This window comes from Schistocerca serialis, chromosome 10 (assembly GCF_023864345.2).
Source record: "Schistocerca serialis cubense isolate TAMUIC-IGC-003099 chromosome 10, iqSchSeri2.2, whole genome shotgun sequence".
NCBI lineage: Eukaryota > Metazoa > Arthropoda > Insecta > Orthoptera > Acrididae > Schistocerca > Schistocerca serialis.
This window is the reverse complement of record NC_064647.1, coordinates 185,779,256-185,803,225: the sequence shown is the minus strand read 5'-3', so window position 1 is coordinate 185,803,225 and position 23,970 is coordinate 185,779,256. Positions and strand designations below refer to the sequence as shown.

General features: G+C 41.6%; 1 protein-coding gene across 1 annotated transcript; it reads right to left on the bottom strand.

Annotated features, from left to right (window-relative positions):
• Window positions 1–1,331: 1,331 nt before the first annotated feature.
• On the bottom strand, window positions 1,332–22,107 carry LOC126425174 (glutaredoxin-related protein 5, mitochondrial). Its single transcript, XM_050088127.1, has 2 exons — window positions 21,730–22,107; window positions 1,332–2,050 (listed from the first exon to the last, which is right to left on the bottom strand). The coding sequence occupies exons 1-2, from the start codon at window positions 21,977–21,979 to the stop codon at window positions 1,839–1,841; spliced, it is 462 nt and encodes a 153-aa protein (XP_049944084.1). The 5' UTR covers window positions 21,980–22,107; the 3' UTR covers window positions 1,332–1,838.
• Window positions 22,108–23,970: the final 1,863 nt, after the last annotated feature.

The following is a 23,970-nucleotide window of genomic DNA, read 5'->3' as shown; positions in this document are numbered from 1 at the left end:
TGCAGTCATTAGACATTGCTCAAAATCATCCCGTTTAATCTCTAGTTCAGGGCTAGGCACAGGAGCTGCCTGGCTAGGCCACCCGCAGGCGTGTGGCATTCGTATTGCCATGCAGGCACCATGCGTGCAAAGCTCGCATTCTCTTACTCGCATACAGGACTGAAGACTGCCGATAATGGACAATCAACAGCCGACACTCAAGGTTGTAATCACGTTAGAAGTATTCTTTGCATTGTTGTAATTGTTGCAATAGAAGAGTGCAATGAATATGTATGATGCAACATTACATGTGCATATTGTTTGAGGAAATGCAGCCTTAAAGATCAACCTTGTGCTGTGTGATCAATGATAATTATGTCGTGAAGAAAGCAAATCAAAGGTGTGCTTCAAGTGCCCATTGCAGGAAGAGCTGTAAATATACTAAAATCAATTTCAATTCACTCAACCTTTCTGAAAGTATCTTTATCCACAACAGCAGTTTTCATTTAAAACCCAAAATGGCCTCAAAAACACTTATGATCATTTGGTGGCTACCCTGCAAAATTGTACTCTTGACATTCAGGTACACTGTAAGGTCAGTTGTAAATGCAGGACTAATGCCTCTTGGGGGTCATCATTTCCGTTTTGAGGATCTAAGCCCCTCTCAGCCATTTTCTTCTCATTAATTTTGCTCTACCACAAATGCCAATGAGACTTTGACATTAACGGCACAAAGCAGGGAAGGGGCCCACCTTGCCACATGTGTGTCATTAACAGCAAGGCGGAGGGGGACCTGCTGGCTCACAGTGCCAACTGGCAAGCAGTACAAGTTCAAAAGAACGCCTGCACTCACATTAGCACATCTGCCCACACCAGCCCTAGTTAATTACAATATATTTTAAACAGCAAAAATTTACTATCAGATCAGGATTTTCATGTGGTACTTAATGTACCAATTCTGCACATAAAGATCTCTACAGAGGTAATGAAACAGTGTACAAAATGTTTTCATGTTAATGGTTGTCTGGGAGAGGACTAAGCAGATAAGTCCACACTATAATGTGCCTAGTGACCTGCTAACATTAAATACTGTGGGTGTAACCCGAGTAATGGACCTCCTCAGCTCACTCGCATAACCTGTATGGCTCTTTTTTATTTGTGTCTACATTACACTCATGAATTAGAACATTCTGTACACTAATGAATGGTCAGTTCAGTCAAAAGTATGAATACCTACATTGCCATTCGAGGCTGAAAAACACAATATTTTTTTTTAAATTTTTTTTTTTTTTTGATATATTAAGAGTCTGGAAGATGAAAGTGTGATGAACTTTTGAAGAGAACAAATGCAATAGTTTATCAGCTTTTATTTAACGCAATAAATATTAAGTTCATACAGTCTTCAACAATAACAGTGACTCCAAGATCCTTGTACAAATTTGTTAATCAAACAAAATAGCTGCACTCTGATGACATTTTACTACAGTGTCCATACTGAGCCAGATCAGAAAGAGCCTTATGTCTCAGAAAACACAATAGCTTCCACAACTGTAGAGGAGAGTTTATTAGGAACCCAATTTTGCGCACATCACTGCTTGTACACACCAATCTCCGACTGAAGGACATGTTTGGCAAAAGGTAATATGATACTGGCTTTTTGAGTTAATATACACATTACTTGGTTTAGAAAGACTGGGAAAAAATATCCTTCCCATCAAAGTAATATGTATGCATTCTGAGTCTTAAATTTCCCTAAGACTACACATTCAAAGTTTCTTAATAACTGTCACACCACAGCAGGGAAAGTGTGCACAAGCATGCAAAATAAATACGTTTGCACCATACTGGAAGCTAAGTAACTACTTGTCAGCAGAGTGACCCTTCCCACTGTCAGGTGCTGCGGCATCCTTCTCGGCTTTTTCGAGGAGGGCAGACTTGACTCCAGCCTTGCGTAGTTCTTCCACCAGTTCGCCGTTCTGGTGCATCTGCAGCATTATGTCGCAGCCTCCCACAAATTCTCCATTTATGAACACTTGAGGAATAGTCGGCCAGTTTGAATATTCCTTGATGCCTGAAAGTTAACAAAGTATTTATTAGATACTGTAACATACAATTATTTATGATGGGTCATTTTCACTGAGATGCTCAAAACAAGACAGCAGTATATTATGTCATCTTTCACATGTGCATCTCCGACAGCAAGACATCACCTTTCAATATTTCAGCTGATAACCATGACCATGACACAAACACAAACAAGCAAACACCCTTCTCACATGTTGTGCCTGTCTGCAACTCAGTGAGTCATTTTTATAGTGAGTAGCAATCTATCTTTTCTTTATACTGTTGATATTCCAACACTTGAGTTTCCATCATTTGATTCAACAAGTACAACAACTTGAAGAAAGATGTACATGTCTGTAACACTAGAAACGATTGTGACTATTACCTGGTAAGACATAACTGCAGGCAACAGCCCCTATGACATCAGGATCAACTTCTTTATTAAATGTATGATAACCACTGAGAGGGAAGCTGCTTGAGGGAGTATTTTTTAATAAAAGTTTATGCAGTATTAAAAATACCTCTTATAAGAGTGTATTACCTCCTTATGCACTATATTATTTATAAGCAATTGAGATGTAGTGTGTTTTGTAATTATTCCCAGAGCATTATGACACGAATCCACAATCCAAAACATATTTCATATTTGTCCATGGAGAATAAATAAATAAAACAGGAATTGTAGCAAAGCTATAGATAATAGTGTTAAAACCCTAACAAATGTTATTAGAAGGTTAAGAGAGCAAGTCACAGCAAAACACTATACTAGTCTCAGAATAAAATAAGATGATGAATTTGTCAGGGCAACAAATGGATGAAATGTAAAAATAAAGATGTGAATTAAATTACGGAAACATGTGAAATCTTGCACAGACCCTTTAAATGACGGTAAATCTGATCGCAGTTTCTTTTTCACAATTATTATTATTATTATTAAACAGTTTGTAAAGAAACCACCCAGATGGGTCTTTTTGGACAACTAGCAAAGAAATTGAAACAATTACTGAATTAATGCAGTGTAAGGGATGATACAAACTATGTTGTCAGTGTACTGAGTTCCTTATGTAACACACCATTTTAGGTTTCTCTTTGCAGACAGAGCTAAATACTCAGTGATGATATCTCTCCACAAGAAAGGGGACGCTCACAAATATTACAAGGACATGCCAGTGTCTCTGTCAGCTGTGTCCTCAGAAATGTCTGAAAAGGCAGCCACAAGTTGATCAGCTCAGCAAACTTCTAGTCTGGATGCAGCAACAGCTCGTAAGCTGCAAAAGTTACATTTCTACTTGCACAAGATAAAAGATTTTGACTGAAAAGACTGCAGACATTAAAGGCTTCTCATGACTCTCATGACTTACGGGCTTTCGAATGTGTGGACGGTGCTACACTGTCAAATAAATTTAAACAACTGTCACTTAGATGAAAATCAGTCAGTTTCATTGTTTTTGACATGCAAGAATTGGAGAGTCATTGTTGTGTGAACTCGCAGCATAGTGAGCCACTGGATTCTTGGGGTTCCATCGAACAGAGTCAACTGCTACTAACTGCATTAATAATTATTTAGCATGCAACTGCTAAAAACTATTTGAGCTCAGGCTAAATTTAACATAGTGAAACTGGTTGGAAAGCTCATTTATTACATATACAATTATCTTTTATCACAAATAACAATTACCTACACATTCTAACAAGGAGAGGCCTCCAGCAGTGTGATCGACTCTTTGAAACCATGCATATGGTGATATAGGTTACAATCCCAGGTATCATAGCCATTTACACGGGTGGGCCCTCGTTTGTGAGTAATTGACGAACAAAACTTTAGAATTTTGTGCGACACTCAACAGTGTTAAGGAAAGCTGCATTATATATCATCTGGTTGTGTGGTATAATGGATAGTGCAACAGCTTGATATTCATGGGGTTGTGGGTATGAATTTCCTGAGGTGCAATGACTTTTCTTACTTTTAAATCTTTATAAAAATGACTCTGATCATTATTTTTATTCAATTAATTGGTTTAAATGTAATTTTTCATTTCTATTTCTTTGTCACATCACTTTAATCACAGCATGAATTTTTTCATTTGCCTCATTTTTTCTTTATATAATTCTTTTGCCAATCGGAATTTTTATAAAAATGAATTTCCTTATGTTTATCTTCTATAATATTCAATTATTTGAAAATTCCCATCTATCAGTTAAAAAATAAAAGACAAAATAATCTATTTATATTTGTGCAATGGTGAGAAAAAAGTCTGCTTGTGTCTGTATATGTGTGGATGGATATGTGTGTGTGTGCGAGTGTATACCCGTCCTTTTTTCCCCCTAAGGTAAGTCTTTCCGCTCCCGGGATTGGAATGACTCCTTACCCTCTCCCTTAAAACCCACATCCTTTCGTCTTTCCCTCTCCTTCCCTCTTTCCTGATGAGGCAACAGTTTGTTGCGAAAGCTTGAATTTTGTGTGTATGTTTGTGTTTGTTTGTGTGTCTGTCGACCTGCCAGCACTTTCATTTGGTAAGTCACATCATCTTTGTTTTTAGATATATTTTTCCTACGTGGAATGTTTCCCTCTATTATAATCATATATTTATATATAATTATATCAATATAATAGAGGGAAACATTCCACGTGGGAAAAATTATATATAAAAACAAAGATGAGGTGACTTACCGAACGAAAGCGCTGGCAGGTCGATAGACACACAAACAAACACAAACATACACACAAAATTCAAGCTTTCGCAACAAACTGTTGCCTCATCAGGAATGAGGGAAGGAGAGGGGAAGACGAAAGGAAGTGGGTTTTAAGGGAGAGGGTAAGGAGTCATTCCAATCCCGGGAGCGGAAAGACTTACCTTAGGGGGAAAAAAGGACAGGTATACACTCGCACACATGCACATATCCATCCACACATACAGACATATTTAAAGACAAAGAGTTTGGGCAGAGATGTCAGTCGAGGCAGAAGTGTAGAGGCAAAGAAGTTGTTGAAAGACAGGTGAGGTATGAGTGGCGGCAACTTGAAATTAGCGGAGATTGAGGCCTGGCGGATGACGAGAAGAGAGGATATACTGAAGGGCAAGTTCCCATCTCCGGAGTTCGGATAGGTTGGTGTTGGTGGGAAGTATCCAGATAACCCGGACGGTGTAACACTGTGCCAAGATGTGCTGGCTGTGCACCAAGGCATGTTTAGCCACAGGGTGATTCTCATTACCAACAAACACTGTCTGCCTGTGTCCATTCATGCGAATGGACAGTTTGTTGCTGGTCATTCCCACATAGAATGCATCACAGTGTAGGCAGGTCAGTTGGTAAATCACGTGGGTGCTTTCACACGTGGCTCTGCCTTTGATCGTGTACACCTTCCGGGTTACAGGACTGGAGTAGGTGGTGGTGGGAGGGTGCATGGGACAGGTTTTGCATCAGGGACGGTTACAAGGATAGGAGCCAAAGGGTAGGGAAGGTGGTTTGGGGATTTCATAGGGATGAACTAACAGGTTGCGAAGGTTAGGTGGACGGCGGAAAGACACTCTTGGCGGGGTGGGGAGGATTTCATGAAGGATGGATCTCATTTCAGGGCAGGATTTGAGGAAGTCGTATCCCTGCTGGAGAGCCACATTCAGAGTCTGGTCCAGTCCGGGAAAGTATCCTGTCACAAGTGGGGCACTTTTGTGATTCTTCTGTGGGGGATTCTGGGTTTGAGGGGATGAGGAAGTGGCTCTGGTTATTTGCTTCTGTACCAGGTCGGGAGGGTAGTTGCGGGATGCGAAAGCTGTTGTCAGGTTGTTGGTGTAATGATTCAGGGATTCCGGACTGGAGCAGATTCGTTTGCCACGAAGACCTAGGCTGTAGGGAAGGGACCGTTTGAAGTGGAATGGGTGGCAGCTGTCATAATGGAGGTACTGTTGCTTGTTGGTGGGTTTGATGTGGACGGACGTGTGAAGTTGGCCATTGGACAGGTGGAGGTCAACGTCAAGGAAAGTGGCATGGGATTTGGAGTAGGACCAGGTGAATCTGATGGAACCAAAGGAGTTGGGGTTGGAGAGGAAATTCTGGAGTTCTTCTTCACTGTGAGTCCAGATCATGAAGATGTCATCAATAAATCTGTACCAAACTTTGGGTTGGCAGACTTGGGTAACCAAGAAGGCTTCCTCTAAGCGACCCATGAATAGGTTGGCGTACGAGGGGGCCATCCTGGTACCCATGGCTGTTCCCTTTAATTGTTGGTATGTCTGGCCTTCAAAAGTGAAGAAGTTGTGGGTCAGGATGAAGCTAGCTAAGGTAATGAGGAAAGAGGTTTTAGGTAGGGTGGCAGGTGATCGGCGTGAAAGGAAATGCTCCATCGCAGCGAGGCCCTGGACGTGCGGAATATTTGTGTATAAGGATGTGGCATCAATGGTTACAAGGATGGTTTCCGGGGGTAACAGATTGGGTAAGGATTCCAGGCGTTCAAGGAAGTGGTTGGTGTCTTTGATGAAGGATGGGAGACTGCATGTAATGGGTTGAAGGTGTTGATCTACGTAGGCAGAGATACGTTCTGTGGGGGCTTGGTAACCAGCTACAATGGGGCGGCCGGGATGATTGGGTTTGTGGATTTTAGGTAGAAGGTAGGGGTGCGGGGTGTTGGTGGGGTCAGGAGGTTGATGGAGTCAGGTGAAAGGTTTTGCAGGGGGCCTAAGGTTCTGAGGATTCCTTGAAGCTCCGCCTGGACATCGGGAATGGTGTTACCTTGGCAAACTTTGTATGTGGTGTAGTCTGAAAGCTGACGCAGTCCCTCAGCCACATACTCCCGACGATCAAGTACCACGGTCGTGGAACCCTTGTCCGCCGGAAGAATGACGATGGATCGGTCAGCCTTCAGATCACGGATAGCCTGGGCTTCGGCAGTGGTGATGTTGGGTGTAGGATTAAGGTTTTTTAAGAAAGATTGAGATGCAAGGCTGGAAGTCAGAAATTCCTGGAAGGTTTGGAGAGGGTGATTTTGAGGAAGAGGAGGTGGGTCCCGCTGTGACGGAGGACGGAACTGTTCCAGGCAGGGTTCAATTTGGATGGTGTCTTGGGGAGTCGGATCATTAGGAGTAGGATTAGGATCATTTTTCTTCGTGGCAAAGTGATACTTCCAGCAGAGAGTACGAGTGTAGGACAGTAAATCTTTGACGAGGGCTGTTTGGTTGAATCTGGGAGTGGGGCTGAAGGTGAGGCCTTTGGACAGGACAGAGGTTTCGGATTGGGAGAGAGGTTTGGAGGAAAGGTTAACTACTGAATTAGGGTGTTGTGGTTCCAGATTGTGTTGATCGGAATTTTGAGGTTTTGGAGGGAGTGGAGCTGGAAGTGGGAGATTGAGTAGATGGGAGAGACTGGGTTTGTGTGCAATGAGAGGAGGTTGAGGTTTGCTGGAAAGGTTGTGAAGGGTGAGTGAGTTGCCTTTCCGGAGGTGGGAAACCAGGAGATTGGATAGTTTTTTGAGGTGGAGGGTGGCATGCTGTTCTAATTTACGGTTGGCCTGTAGGAGGATGCTCTGAACAGCCGGTGTGGATGTGGGAGAGGAAAGATTAAGGACTTTTATTAAGGATAGGAGTTGACGGGTGTGTTCATTGGCTGAGTTGATGTGTAGGTGAAGGATTAGGTGGGTGAGGGCAATGGATTGTTCAGTTTGTAACTGGTATAGGGACTGATGGAAGGAAGGGTTGCAGTCAGAGATGGGAACTTTAAGTGTGAGGCCTTTGGGGGTGATGCCAAATGTCAGATAAGCCTGAGAAAATAGAATATGGGAGCGTAATCTGGCTAGGGCGAAGGCATGTTTGCGGAGGGAATGTAAATAAAACTTAAAGGGGTCGTTGTGGGGGTGTTGTGAGGGTGACATGGTATTAGAAGGTGGAAAGTGTAACATGAGGTGAAATGAAAATGAAAATAAAAATATATGGGGAGACATAAAGGTGAACCGGAAAGTAACTGGAGATCTGGAATGAAAAAAGGCGAAAAGTTGTTGGTTACAGCTGGGCTATGCTGGACTTGGGTTGATAGACAACGTTGTGCATAAAGGTTAGGTGGTTGTGTTGCCGCCAAAACACGTTAAAGGACGGAGAGATTCGGGAAAATTTCGAAGAAACTGCGTGTAGTATATTAAAAGGAGTGGTATTGTGGTGGCAGATTATGAAAATGAGGCTAACAATTGTCTGACGAAGAAATAATGACGTTAAAACCTGTGGGAAGCGGCTAAAAATTATAAGTGATGTGGGAAAAACGGAAATGGAAATAAAGCGAAAGTTATTAGAACTGGTCGAACTGGTTGTTTAAAAGGTGAAAGGAGCTGTTTGTGAACTAGAAACGGTGGATATTATAGCGGCGGTAGTGCTGAAAGCGGCAAAAAAATTTTTTTGGTTATGGTTTGGAAGTGGGTTACGTATTATTTAGCATATATAGGCGGGATAAAATAGTATAGCAGATTACGGTAAAAAGGAGAAGGTGAATACAAAGTGAAACTACTGGCGAAAACAGAAAGAGGAAAATAAGACGACAGAAAAGATTTCGAAATGCAACAGTGACAATAACAAACGTAATTGTTGGATTCAAATTAATGATATCAATATAATAGAGGGAAACATTCCACGTGGGAAAAATTATATATAAAAACAAAGATGAGGTGACTTACCGAACGAAAGTGCTGGCAGGTCGATAGACACACAAACTCAAACATACACACAAAATTCAAGCTTTCGCAACAAACTGTTGCCTCATCAGGAAAGAGGGAAGGAGAGGGGAAGACGAAAGGAAGTGGGTTTTAAGGGAGAGGGTAAGGAGTCATTCCAATCCCGGGAGCGGAAAGACTTACCTTAGGGGGAAAAAAGGACAGGTATACACTCGCACACACGCACATATCCATCCACACGTACAGACAAAAGCAGACATATTTAAAGACAAAGAGTTTGGGCAGAGATGTCAGTCGAGGCAGAAGTGTAGAGGCATAGAAGTTGTTGAAAGACAGGTGAGGTATGAGTGGCGGCAACTTGAAATTAGCGGAGATTGAGGCCTGGCGGATGACGAGAAGAGAGGATATACTGAAGGGCAAGTTCCCATCTCCGAAGTTCGGATAGGTTGGTGTTGGTGGGAAGTATCCAGATAACCCGGACGGTGTAACACTGTGCCAAGATGTGCTGGCTGTGCACCAAGGCATGTTTAGCCACAGGGTGATCCTCATTACCAACAAACACTGTCTGCCTGTGTCCATTCATGCGAATGGACAGTTTGTTGCTGGTCATTCCCACATAGAATGCATCACAGTGTAGGCAGGTCAGTTGGTAAATCACGTGGGTGCTTTCACACGTGGCTCTGCCTTTGATCGTGTACACCTTCCGGGTTACAGGACTGGAGTAGGTGGTGGTGGGAGGGTGCATGGGACAGGTTTTGCATCGGGGACGGTTACAAGGATAGGAGCCAGAGGGTAGGGAAGGTGGTTTGGGGATTTCATAGGGATGAACTAACAGGTTGCGAAGGTTAGGTGGACGGCGGAAAGACACTCTTGGCGGGGTGGGGAGGATTTCATGAAGGATGGATCTCATTTCAGGGCAGGATTTGAGGAAGTCGTATCCCTGCTGGAGAGCCACATTCAGAGTCTGGTCCAGTCCGGGAAAGTATCCTGTCACAAGTGGGGCACTTTTGTGGTTCTTCTGTGGGGGATTCTGGGTTTGAGGGGATGAGGAAGTGGCTCTGGTTATTTGCTTCTGTACCAGGTCGGGAGGGTAGTTGCGGGATGCGAAAGCTGTTGTCAGGTTGTTGGTGTAATGATTCAGGGATTCCGGACTGGAGCAGATTCGTTTGCCACGAAGACCTAGGCTGTAGGGAAGGGAACGTTTGATGTGGAATGGGTGGCAGCTGTCATAATGGAGGTACTGTTGCTTGTTGGTGGGTTTGATGTGGACGGACGTGTGAAGTTGGCCATTGGACAGGTGGAGATGTCCAGGCGGAGCTTCAAGGAATCCTCAGAACCTTAGGCCCCCTGCAAAACCTTTCACCTGACTCCATCAACCTCCTGACCCCACCGACACCCCGCACCCCTACCTTCTACCTTCTTCCTAAAATCCACAAACCCAATCATCCCGGCCGCCCCATTGTAGCTGGTTACCAAGCCCCCACAGAACGTGTCTCTGCCTACGTAGATCAACACCTTCAACCCATTACATGCAGTCTCCCATCCTTCATCAAACACACCAACCACTTCCTTGAACGCCTGGAATCCTTACCCAATCTGTTACCCCCGGAAACCATCCTTGTAAACATTGATGCCACATCCTTATACACAAATATTCTGCACGTCCAGGGCCTCGCTGCGATGGAGCATTTCCTTTCACGCCGATCACCTGCCACCCTACCTAAAACCTCTTTCCTCATTACCTTAGCTAGCTTCATCCTGACCCACAACTTCTTCACTTTTGAAGGCCAGACATACCAACAATTAAAGGGAACAGCCATGGGTACCAGGATGGCCCCCTCGTACGCCAACCTATTCATGGGTCACTTAGAGGAAGCCTTCTTGGTTACCCAAGTCTGCCAACCCAAAGTTTGGTACAGATTTATTGATGACATCATCATGATCTGGACTCACAGTGAAGAAGAACTCCAGAATTTCCTCTCCAACCTCAACTCCTTTGGTTCCATCAGATTGACCTGGTCCTACTCCAAATCCCATGCTACTTTCCTTGACGTTGACCTCCACCTGTCCAATGGCCAACTTCACACGTCCGTCCACATCAAACCCACCAACAAGCAACAGTACCTCCATTATGACAGCTGCCACCCATTCCACATCAAACGGTCCCTTCCCTACAGCCTAGGTCTTCGTGGCAAACGAATCTGCTCCAGTCCAGAATCCCTGAATCATTACACCAACAACCTGACAACAGCTTTCGCATCCCGCAACTACCCTCCCGACCTGGTACAGAAGCAAATAACCAGAGCCACTTCCTCATCCCCTCAAACCCAGAATCCCGCACAGAAGAACCACAAAAGTGCCCCACTTGTGACAGGATACTTTCCCGGACTGGACCAGACTCTGAATGTGGCTCTCCAGCAGGGATACGACTTCCTCAAATCCTGCCCTGAAATGAGATCCATCCTTCATGAAATCCTCCCCACCCCACCAAGAGTGTCTTTCCGCCGTCCACCTAACCTTCGCAACCTGTTAGTTCATCCCTATGAAATTCCCAAACCACCTTCCCTACCCTTTGGCTCCTATCCTTGTAACCGTCCCCGATGCAAAACCTGTCCCATGCACCCTCCCACCACCACCTACTCCTGTCCTGTAACCCAAAAGGTGTACACGATCAAAGGCAGAGCCACGTGTGAAAGCACCCACGTGATTTACCAACTGACCTGCCTACACTGTGATGCATTCTATGTGGGAATGACCAGCAACAAACTGTCCATTCGCATGAATGGACACAGGCAGACAGTGTTTGTTGGTAATGAGGATCACCCTGTGGCTAAACATGCCTTGGTGCACAGCCAGCACATCTTGGCACAGTGTTACACCGTCCGGGTTATCTGGATACTTCCCACCAACACCAACCTATCTGAACTCCGGAGATGGGAACTTGCCCTTCAGTATATCCTCTCTTCTCGTCATCCGCCAGGCCTCAATCTCCGCTAATTTCAAGTTGCCGCCACTCATACCTCACCTGTCTTTCAACAACTTCTTTGCCTCTACACTTCTGCCTCGACTGACGTCTCTGCCCAAACTCTTTGTCTTTAAATATGTCTGCTTTTGTCTGTACGTGTGGATGGATATGTGCGTGTGTGCGAGTGTATACCTGTCCTTTTTTCCCCCTAAGGTAAGTCTTTCCGCTCCCGGGATTGGAATGACTCCTTACCCTCTCCCTTAAAACCCACTTCCTTTCGTCTTCCCCTCTCCTTCCCTCTTTCCTGATGAGGCAACAGTTTGTTGCGAAAGCTTGAATTTTGTGTGTATGTTTGTGTTTGTTGGTGTGTCTATCGACCTGCCAGCGCTTTCGTTCGGTAAGTCACCTCACCTTTGTTTTTATATATATATAATTACAACAGAATTCAAGCAAAATGAGAAGTAGATATAATGAACACAATAAAGGGGACGGGAAAAACTGGGTGATAAAACAAAAGAAATTAAATTGAAGTAATACATAAAATTAATTAAAAACATATTAAAAAAGATTTCAAGTCGAGAAAGAATGTTAGGAAAAAAATGAGAGCAAATGAAGAAGATTATATTATAATTAAAATTATGTGACAAAGGAATGGAATAAAAAAATTATATTTAAATCAATTAATTGAATAAAAATGATAAGTAAAGTCATTTTGATAAAGATTTTAAAATTAAAAAGAACATTCTTTGCATCTCATAGGATTCGAATCCCCAATCTCTTACATGGGAAGCTGTTACACTATTCATTACACCACATAACCAGACTATATAGTGCAACTATTTAAGTCTATTGAATGTCAAGCAAAATTCCAGTTTTTTTTGTCAATTACTCACAAACAAGGATGTACCAGGGTGAAGGGCTGCGAAGTGTGATGCATCACCGTATAGTGTCAAAAAAGTTTACTGCACTGCTGGGGACCTCTCATTGTAAGAATAGAAGAATCATTCATGCAGCTGACAGGAATTCTGTGCATAACCAAATATTTTTGCATCCCTAATGTTGTACTTTATGCCAGATGAAAATTTAATGAAAGAAGTATGGAAGGGAGATTTGAATTAAATGTCCCATTGATAGTGTGGTCATTAGAGATGGAGTAACAGCTCAGATTATGAAAGAATGGGGAAAAAAAATTGGCTGTGCCCTTTTCAAAGAAACTTCAGTATCCCCACCAGCAAATATTGAGGTGGGTGCACAGGAGCTGGTGCAGTTATTGCAGGGGAATAATACTGCCACACGAGATGCAAGCAAACCGTGGCACAACCAGAACCAATGATCTGGGTGTTTACCTGCCAGCAATGACTGGCACGGCACTGCAGTTCTGATGTTGATGTCGATGCCTGCTGACTGAGCCTCAGCTTCGTGCAGTGCTTTATTACATATGCTAAGAAGTTGTCACTGGGGTGTTGTGTTTTCCTCTGTGCATGTTCTCTATGTGCTGTCCAGACTCCCTACTCCACTGTGGACTGACTCACGCATTGAGATTCATTCCTCTTCAGGGAATCAGCTGCCCAGCTGGCTAGTACAGTTACATTCGTGCTGAGCGTGATGGTTCCAAATTGTTACCACTGCCACATACATACGAAAGTGACAATCCTGGCACTTGGCACTAGCACTTGAGGGAAATATAGGAAAAATAAATTTGGATGGCTGGCCAGCGATCAGAAATGCAATGCTTCGATGTGGCAATCTCCCCCTCCCCCTTCTTTCCAGTCGGTAGTTTGGTCTGGGGGTGGGGCAGAGCAGTAATGTGTTAGAATGAATTATCAGCATTGTTTTTCACATCACTCATGACACAGTCTACACCTGAGTGCCACTGATAGAAGGCCAACTGCCCCCACCCCCCCCCCTCTCCTCCCACACATACAGACCACCACCCCTCCCATACATACATACATACATACATACATACATACATACTTCACTATAAAACTGCACCAGGGAGTCTAGAATGTGGAATTCTGGTGAAAGAATGTCATCTATCCATTTGCAATGCATTGAGATGTTTGCTAAGTTGTTAAGCGTCACGCGAGGTTCGACTTACATCTTTTAAAAGAAGAATCACAAGTTCATCACTTAAATTTTTGATAAGGTCATGGGAAAAGTTTATGATTTCTCATAAAAGTTTACTGATTTTTCCTGACTCAGGGAGTGGACAGAAAATTGCACTCAATGAGGCCCACTGTCTTAATGTCTGGGACGAGGACACGGCCGTCGTACCTGATACAATACAGAAAGGTTTGTTCTAGAGAGTGAGGTACCTTATGTTATACCACTTTTCTGAGCCAAGCAGAATGACCATAAGTACGATGCTGCCACCAGAGTAAGAGCTTGCATCCTGTAGTGAGCCATTGCCCTCTGAACAGTACAGATGGAATACGAATTTGCAATCTTTGCTTGTGGTTATGTCAAGTCAGATGTCTGGCTCTTTTGAGGCCTAAATGTGAGATGAATCAAATGGGAACCTCAAATGCACTTACTCAGTTGCTGGAAATACGTGACCCAATCTTCTTTGTGTCATTAAATGGTGGACTCTGCCTGGCAAGCGAACACAGCCTGGATAAGTTGTGAACCCTGAACCTGCATATGTTCAGATAAAAGCTGAATTTCCTGACATAATAAGTTGGTTTGCTGCTGTGACTTTTGCTGCAGGAACAGTTGCTGCTATTGCTGTTCCACGAGTTTTGCACCCATTAACCAAAATTGGACAGGGCCAGGAGGCACTGGCTGACCGAATGAGTGTGTCGATGGTGAGTTGCCAATAAATACAGAAAGACAACAATAGCAATGGATGGACAACCGAGATAATGTTGCAGAATGACAAGTCCAAAGAGAGGTAAAATGAAGAGCCTAGGTGCGTAGTAATATCGGGAACCAAAACAACAATTAATATGAGAGGGCAGTCAGAACATGACTGAGGTCTGAGCCGCTGCACTGCTAGCTTTATAGCACGGCCATGGGCGCCAATAGGTAGGCGCATGGAATGTGGCCCATGCCTACTGCTGAGGTGGTGACAGTAGTGCCAGCAGATATCAGGAGCACTGCCTAGCAGCTGTCTTCTGGGTCCATGCATTCTGGGGGCCTTTGAACTCATAGGGCTGGGATGCCACACTCACACACTAGGCTTCAGAAATAATACACTCCAAGAATTAAGCAAAAGCAATTTGGAATATTATTAAACATACAACATGCAGAAATAGTGACACAAATGCAACTGAGCCCCCAGGAAATAACTCTGGCAGAAACGGTGGATATTTTCAAATCTGGCTGCAAACACTGCACCCAGTACTAAACAACCAAATACAGACGCAGACACTGTGTGCACCACCATCAGACACTAATTCCACGAACACAATGGCTAATATGTTTACAGAATTCACTATGTCACTAAAAAGTAGTAATGTGTTCAGTATGATGATGTTTCTAGTAGAATATTAAAATCTTCTGCTGACTTGACAGAATTATCCTGATGTTTTCTTTATAATGAGTCAATGAATCAAAATGTATTTCCTGACAGCCTTAAATATGCTGGAGTAGCATCTATCTATAAAACTGGAGATGAGCAAACTACCTCTAATTATAGATTTATGGGGTATGGCTATAAAATAGCTGTTCTATTACTGTGAAACATTTTAATTCAAAAACATACATATTTAGTTGCTGGCACTCCCTATATACTTCCCTCCTATACCCCTACAATGCTACATGTGATGCAAATAGTGTTGGAAGTCTACCTCTGTGAGATCGTAGATGATGCATAGGGCTTTTTCTTTCACTGTTTCAACAGAATGAAATCTTGTTCCTTTTACTGGGGAGGATTCTGTAATTCACTAGAAACCTCGTAACAGACAATGAGGTATAAGCCCAGTATTGTCTTTATGCAGAACCCATGATTTGTTCTTCCTCATTTTGTATCTTTTTTTCTCTTGGAGTTGAGCAAGAACCTCAAGGCAGTAATGCTGATTAATGGTTAGGCCTTCAGGAATCAGGTGAAGATACACAATTCCGTGAATATGTATATCTGTGAATCTTCATTTGCTCATGTGATCTTTATTCACTCTCGGTGAAGTTGGGCCCTTCTAATACATGGACTGGTGCTTAGTGGACAATCAAGATTCATCACATTTTGATGAGCTTATTTTTGTTCGATTTTGAGAATTTTCAGTACCAGTTTCGGACATACTGTCCTCGTGTTAAATTGGTTGTGTAAAATTTGCCTTGCACACTCTTTGTCATTTCCTAAAATTTCAGAAATCTATTGAATACTAAACTGATGGTCAGATAAAATTGGATTACCTACTTTTCTGATATTTTCATCTGCTTTTAATGTTGAAAGATGTCCTACACGTGAACCATCTTTAACATCTCCTCAGCCATTTTGGAAATGCTTGAAGCACTCAAAAGATCATGTTTGCGTTAAACAATCTTCACTATACACGTCTTTTAGCAAAAGATAGGTTTCAGTAATACTTGTTCCATGTGGCACTCTATGATAATTTTGTTGCTCTATTATTATACTTATCATTCCTTCAGAAAAACATCATAAACAGTTCTAAATGCAGGCTAGGGCAACAATGATTAGTCTACAGGCACCAGAGATACCACATTTTACTGAGAAGGCTTACGCTTCACAGCTACTGGTCATTCCATCTTTGGCGCACGTATACTTACTCTGTGAGAACACTGGTCCTATTATTTTATCATATTCACACCTTCCAGTCCTTTCAAAAGTGTTTCAGAAAGGTATGATATAATACTGACTCATTTAACTGAGCAGAACTTGTTAAGCAATTCTCAGTTTGGCTTTTGTAGAGATGTCTCTACACAAAGAGCACAGCAAGATCTCACAGACGAAGCGCTAGCACAACTAAAGAAAATATACCATCCTGATGTATCCTGTGTGCCTTTGATTGCGTGGTTCACAGCTTTCTACTTGGCAAAGTAAAGCATTATGATCATTAATGGAATACTTCTTGCATGGGAAGCCTTAAATTCATAACAGAAATTGTCTCATTAACAGACTGAGCCACAATCATGAAACCAATCTCAGATGGAGGACTGCACAATGTGGAATGCCTCAGAGATCGATATTGGGTCAACTCAACCCACATAAGTGAACTTCCAGTAACTTCAAACGGCAGTTCAAAAACGTAATGTTTGATAATGATACATGCATACTAATCAAACTCAGCTGCAACATACCCATGATAGCTAAGCAGGTATACAAATGGTTCTTAATCCCACAAAGACTCACACTATCCATTTTCAAACAAACAATAAAGACCTACTATCACCCGACATAGAGTGAGACCAAGAGATGAACACAGCAAGCAGATTCAGAAGGCTGTAGGTTGCAGTGGTTATTCGGATCGGAGATGAAGAGGCTTGCACAGTAGCATGAAGACCACCACTATCTATTCTTGGTAGCAGCCTTTTCAGTTGTTGCAGGACCAACAGCCTGGATGACTGACTGCTCTGGTGTCGTAACATTACCCCATACAGCCTCACAGTGCTGGTACTGCAAACAGCTGAAAGTGAGTGTAAACTAGAGAGCTGTTACTTTTCCTGAGGGTATGCAGTGCTACTTTATTGTTAAATGGTGATGGCCTCCGTTCAGATAAAATATCCTAGAGATGCATAAAATATTTGCCCCATAAAGCAAGTAGGTACATTACAGAATTTAAAAGCTAGAATAGATAGGATGAAGTTACATACAGTGGGAATTAGTGAATTGTGGTAGCATGAAGAACAGGACTCCCGTGCATGGTATAGATATAAAAGCAAAGTAGGTCTAATAATGAATAATGAAACAGAAATGTGGTTAAGCGACTATAGACAGCACAGTAAAGACAGTTCCATGGAGCTGATACCTACCATAGTAATACAAGTTTCTACCAACTAGTTCTGCAGATGAAGAGATTAAGGGAATGTATGATGAGAGAAAAGAAGTTACTCTAATATTCAGAAGAAACCAATTTTTAAATGATGGGGAGATTGGAATTTGATAGCAGGGAAAGGATGAGAAGGAAAAATAGTAGGAGGCACAGATGAGAGAAAGGAATGAAAGAGGAAGCCGCCAGATAAAATGTTGCACAGAGCATAATTTTGTCATCACTAACACTTGGCTTAAGAATCACAAGGGTAGGCTGCATACATGAAAGGGACTAGAGACACCAGTAGGTTTGAGGCAGATTATATAATAGTACAACAATGATTTTGAAACCAGATTTTGAATTACAAAACATTTCTAGGGATAGGTACGGACATTGGTTATGACTATAGATTGAAACTAAGGAAATTGCATAAAGGTAGGAAATTTAGGAGATGGGACCCTGATAAACAGAAAGAACCAGAGTTGATAGTTTCAAAGGAAGTATTAGGCAATGACTGACTGAAACAAGGGAAAGAAACACAATAGCAGATGAAAGGATACCTTTGAGAGACAAAGTAGTGAAGGCAGTAGAAGATGAAATAGGTAAAATGAAATTGGGGATACCTATCCATTCAAAAGAAAATTAAAAGTATACTTCATTAGCCACTCATTTCATAAACTGTTTTAATATCAAGATTCTAAGATTGTAATATCCAGGTAGCTGCAAGGCAAGCAGCAGTGTTCACTCAAAGCTGGACAGTATGCAACTATGTAGTGTAAACATGCGTCAGTATTTATTTAGAGATGTTGTGGTCTTCCACTCGAAGACTGGTTTGATGCAACTCTATCCTGTGTATGTGCCTTCATCTTTGCACAATTACCACAACCTACATTGTTTTGAAGCTGCTTACTTTTTTGCATTCAAGCATTGGTCACCCTTTACAACCTTAACTTTCCCCACCTCCTCTCTCTCTCCCCGCTACAAGACTGAAGTACAAAACAACTCCACAAAAGGCTTCATGACACTTCAATTTATATAAAATGTTGACAAATTCCTCTTTTTCAGAAGTGTTAATCTTTTGTTATTGCCAGTCTACATTTTATATCCTATCTACTCTAGCCATCATAAGTCATTTTTCTGCCCAAATAGCAAAGCTCATCCACTACTTTTACTGTCTCATTTCCTAATCCAATCTACATAATACTTAAAGAGATTTTCTTTGAAAAATAATATTGGAATCAAGAAAATGTATTGAGCTAAGGGCTGTAAGTAAACAGCGCCTATTAAAACATTAAAACTGTGGGCCAGACTGGAACTCAAACCTGGAACCTTTGCCTTTTGCAGGCAAGTGGTCTACCGACTCAGCTACCCAAGCACAATTCACAACCCATCCTCACAGCTTTACTCTCACTTGTACCTGTTTCTTACCTCCCAAATTCCACAGAAATTCTCCTATGCAACTTGCATCAAGTTATGCAGGATAGTTTCTGTGAAGTCTGGAAGGCATGAGATGTGATACTTGTGGAAGTAAAGCTGTGAGGATGGGTTGTGAGTTGTACTTGGGTAGCTCAATTGGTAGAGCACTTGCCTGTGAAAGGCAAAGGTTCCAGATTCAAGTCCCAGTCCAACATACAGTTTTAATATTCCAGGAAGTTTCATATTAGCACACACTTCACTGCACAGCGGAAATTCATTCTGGGGCAGTTATTTGGTAAACTAAAGACATAGTATCAGCAGCTTTCTTTTCCAATTTGGTTGATTAAATTTAGCGGGCACAAGTATTAAACAGTACAGTGCTGATTTATAATCAGTACAGTATACAGATTAAATTTTGATGATTTGCTTGTCTCTTTGTATTCTATATCTTGACTTGATCCACACACCTGAAGTGCTTTCTTGTTTATAGAGTATACAAAGCATGCCGAATGAATGAATGGCAGCCTCGATAGAACAAAGACAGAAACAAAGATTCCTTTAGTAGTATATTATGAAAAAGTAATAGTCATAATACAAGGCAGAAAGGAAACATGCTGTAGATTACATTCCCAAGACACTTTAGGCTGGAATATTGAACAACACAATCAGAGAGATCGGAGGGGGGAGGGGGGGGGGGAGGGGGGGGGGGGGGAATGGTTTCTTTTTGCGTGCAGGGATGACAGTTTTGCCTGTAATCATAGTTTTTATGTTACATGCAATCAATTTCAGTGTTATATTACACCATATTCAGTTCTCTTTACAGTAACATGATCATGTGGATACCGAGTAATCATTGCCATACATTTCCTAGAGGATATAAAAAATCTAAGTACGCTATGTCGTACATTTGAGATTGCCGATGTGCTGGCACAGTGTGGCACAAAAGAATGTTCAGCACCATAGACATAGCTATTTTGTACCCACCATAAGATGCACAATGACGATTATCCAGTATCTACACAAACATGTGGTATCACAGAGAGACCGGAAGATGGTCTAATGTAACACTGAAACTGACTCAAAATATGACCTACAATTACAGCTAAAGGTATCATCCCTACTACATAAATATATAGCAACAGCTGTCGTCCCACAGTCCTTGGTAAAACACATGGAGAAAAAAAATTAGTCCACTGTCGCACTTTTAATTTGTCAAACAACTAACGGTTTCAGTACGTGGTGCTGTTAAAAGGTCAACCTATCAGTGTAATCAGATGAACAACTGGGTGTGCTACTCTGTCCTTAATGTTTCATTACTGGGTGCATTGTTCTGTTAATTACGTTTTTATCTACCTTCTAGCATTTCATGTTTTATGTGACATTATTTTTACATTGTTACTCTTTTTATAAGCTGTGTACACAGGGGGTTTCCAAGCAACTCTTGATAGCAGTTCGCATCTATTTAGTATGTGGCATTGACCTTTACTTATTAGTAGACATTCTGACTCAGGTAAATAATTTGGCGACTGCACACAACACACACTGTGAATGAGCACTGTTTGGGGAAGGAGACAAGCCATGCCATTTTCAAAGGATTTGCCCCAAGCGGTTCAGTGAAACCATACGAATCCTAGATCCCAGATGGCCAGGACACGTTCTGAACCCTTGTCCCCTCTCTGCCAATGTCAGAACTGATACTCCAGCTCTCTGTGTGGCAGGACTGAGTTTGTAAACAAACATTATTTCAATCCTATCTTATCCAAAAGAACCTTAAATAAAAGATAAGAGCCTTCATCGTGAACACTTGAAAATGACAAGACACATGGTGTGCCTACAGATACGCAATTCTTACTTTAACATCACTTTAGAGGAATAGGTATTCAACAGATATGCCTACTGGTTTTTGAGCCGCTAAAGTTTAGAACAGGGGCACTTTCCCTCTGCAGTTCATCTGTGCCACACAGTTAATGAAAGGGTACTAACACCTGATGAGAGGTGAGAAAAACTTCGTATTTGAAACAGTTTGATATTCTTTGCATATTATTTGTTGACACAATGTGTAACACAAGGTTACCTTACACTGCTGCTGCAGCCTACTTTCAGACTTCCTCTGTTAGTTGATTCCAGTGAAGGTGTTTTTGTACTAGAAGTAACTACACTGTCACCAGCAAAATGTATGATTTTACACCTTTATTCCCATAACAGAAATTACTTCTTTGTTTTATGGTATCTGAATACTTTAAACACAGGTGCTGTGAGCAGTTTCGGGAAATAGTATATGAGTGACTGCTCTGAACTGCCCATTATCCTTATGAAATTTAATGGAAAATGTAGCACTAACTTTTACATTCCTCAGTATATTAACCTGGATTGGATCAAGGCCTTGACACTGAAAAGGAACAGAGATTGTTGAAACTGACACGAAATTCATATAGCGTCAAAGTGGATAGAATAATTACAGAAAAAGAACCTTTCTGGAAACACAGTGGTTTTTTTATATTATGTCAAAAACTAATGCGTTGTCTCTTAAGTGCGAAAAAGAGTATGGCAATGACTGTCAAGTAGTATATCTGTAATGAAAACAGTTATTAATGCACACAACATTTGCAGTCCTCAAAAGCTGCTCTTGTGTGACAACCTATAGTTCAACTGGTTGATTAAGTTGTTTTCATCCATATTATATAACCTTCTACGCGTGAATAAATTACTACTTTTTTTTACATTACCTTGTCTTAAATCTTCATTCTGAAGCACGTCATGAGCATCATATTTGACGCCATGCATCCTCAAAATCTGGACGACAGCGTTGCTGAAACCACACCGCGGTTCTTCTGGTATGCCTTTCATAAAAACAACTACTTTATTATTTTTTACGAGTTTTTCAATATCTGGTTGTGATGCCGGTTTGGTGGCAAAATAAGCTGGTTTGAAAATAATTTGTCTCGAAATACGGGTGGCACGAAGAATTGTATTCATTTCGCTTCGGATCTGTTCAACGATTCTCCCACAACAACTTTACACAACACAAATTTAACATCTATTTTTGAACAATTGCCGGTCAACACAGCTGACTACCAATATCAGTGTATGTAATGTAACATTACGTAAGTAAACATAGTGTATATTTGTGTTATGGCTCGATTGACATTATATCGACTATCGACCTTACCAACTCGAGCATCTCTCCGAGGCTGATGGCTTTCACAAGTTTGTTATTGACTTGCTTTAAATGTGCCCGTTCTGTTCTATAATATAGCGTTAATAAAACGTGTTTATCCGGGGTTGCTGTATTTACTTATACTTCGGTCGTGTGTAGTACCAGAATACCGACAGTCGATATGCCTGTAATGCTGTGCTAAGTGCTTTCAACACAGCGATAAGTTCAAATAAATTCCGCAAAGGGGGTGAGGAAAACATGGTTTTATACGGAGTGCAGAAAGTGTCAGCTGTCTGTATTATGTTACCCTATGAGCAGCAGTGGTAACCATAACTGTCTACCGCTACTCATGTAATCACTTTCTCGGCTGTTGTGGTTTCAGTTCTTAAAGAAAACTTCTAATCCCGGTAACGTAATACATTCTGAAATTAAAAAAAAGTATAACCGAATTTAATTTCACATTAGGCTGCGTTCACAATGGCACCTGTATTGAGGAACTCCACAGACTTCCGGCATCGGCGGAAGATGACCAATCTTTTCAAATTAGTACACTAGTTCGCACAAGGTCTCAGTCCAGCGGCCAGCCGATCTCAACGCCCGAACAGGTCGAAAATTTGTGAAATTCAAATGAGTTGTTTTCTTAGATTGAATCGGGAGACGTTCCCGCAAACGAAAAGTGAACTGTGATAAATTTTTAAGTTGACTACTAAAAAGTGGCATCGTGAGGATAAGAAATATAATAACAGGGATATGTCTCGGAATATGTGGCCAGAAACCGTAACTGTACTGGAAACCACAAGCTTCGAACAAGTTAGAAGTTTAATAGTAATTAATTGAACGTTACTCATTGTTACATTATGAACGTTCTGTGGCTGTTTAACCATTTTAATCTCATGTCTATATGCAGCATATCATCTGCAACACAAACAACATCTATATCGGAAATTTGAGGCCTAGATCTTAACCTAAAAAAGTTATGTGTTCAAGTGAAAAATGTGGTGTATGTTAATTTCGATTCTTAATGCACACGTAAACGATCAAACATTTTGTGAGCGCTTTAACTAACATTGTGAAGGAAATCAAAACAAGACTATTAATAACTGGGCAATATACCCGACCGGCTGACATTAACAACGCCATCCCACAAGGAGACCCATTATCAATGTTACTTTATGTAACTGCACTGGAAGTGCTACTGAGAATGTGAGGGCATTAAGATTTCTGTGGCTAGTAGAGTGACCAATGCCTATACTGAGGATGTAGGAGTTGTTATAAGAAGTGAGGAAGACATTCAATGACTTACAACTGTATGACTCTACTGAAGTGCGACAGGTACTCAAATAAACGAGGTGAAGAGTTCCTTCTTAAGCTTCAATGGCTTCAGGGATGCACACTTGGAATGGGAAAATAATGTGGACCACCATACATCATTAGGAGTCATGTTCTGTAGATTCCCACTTAATACAGTCACCTTCCACTGGAGGATAATGTTGAACCAAATTAAAGGGGCTTTAACACTATATAAAACTCTTAATCTGAACATTACGCAAAAGATTGAAATTATGAGCTGAACAGTTCTGTCTAGACCAGTATATGTAGGACACACGCTACCTATTCCGTCAGAAATAGAAGTATCATCAGTTAAATTTGCAGATATATCAGGTAAGGGCAAATTTTTAGAGTGGCAACGAGTAGGGCTACTTTACTACCTGAATACAGAGGTCTCGGTCTTACTGACATTCATAGCAAAAGTGCAGCCTTATTTATTAAGCCATCTACTCATGTGATTGATAAGTATCAGGGTAGTATA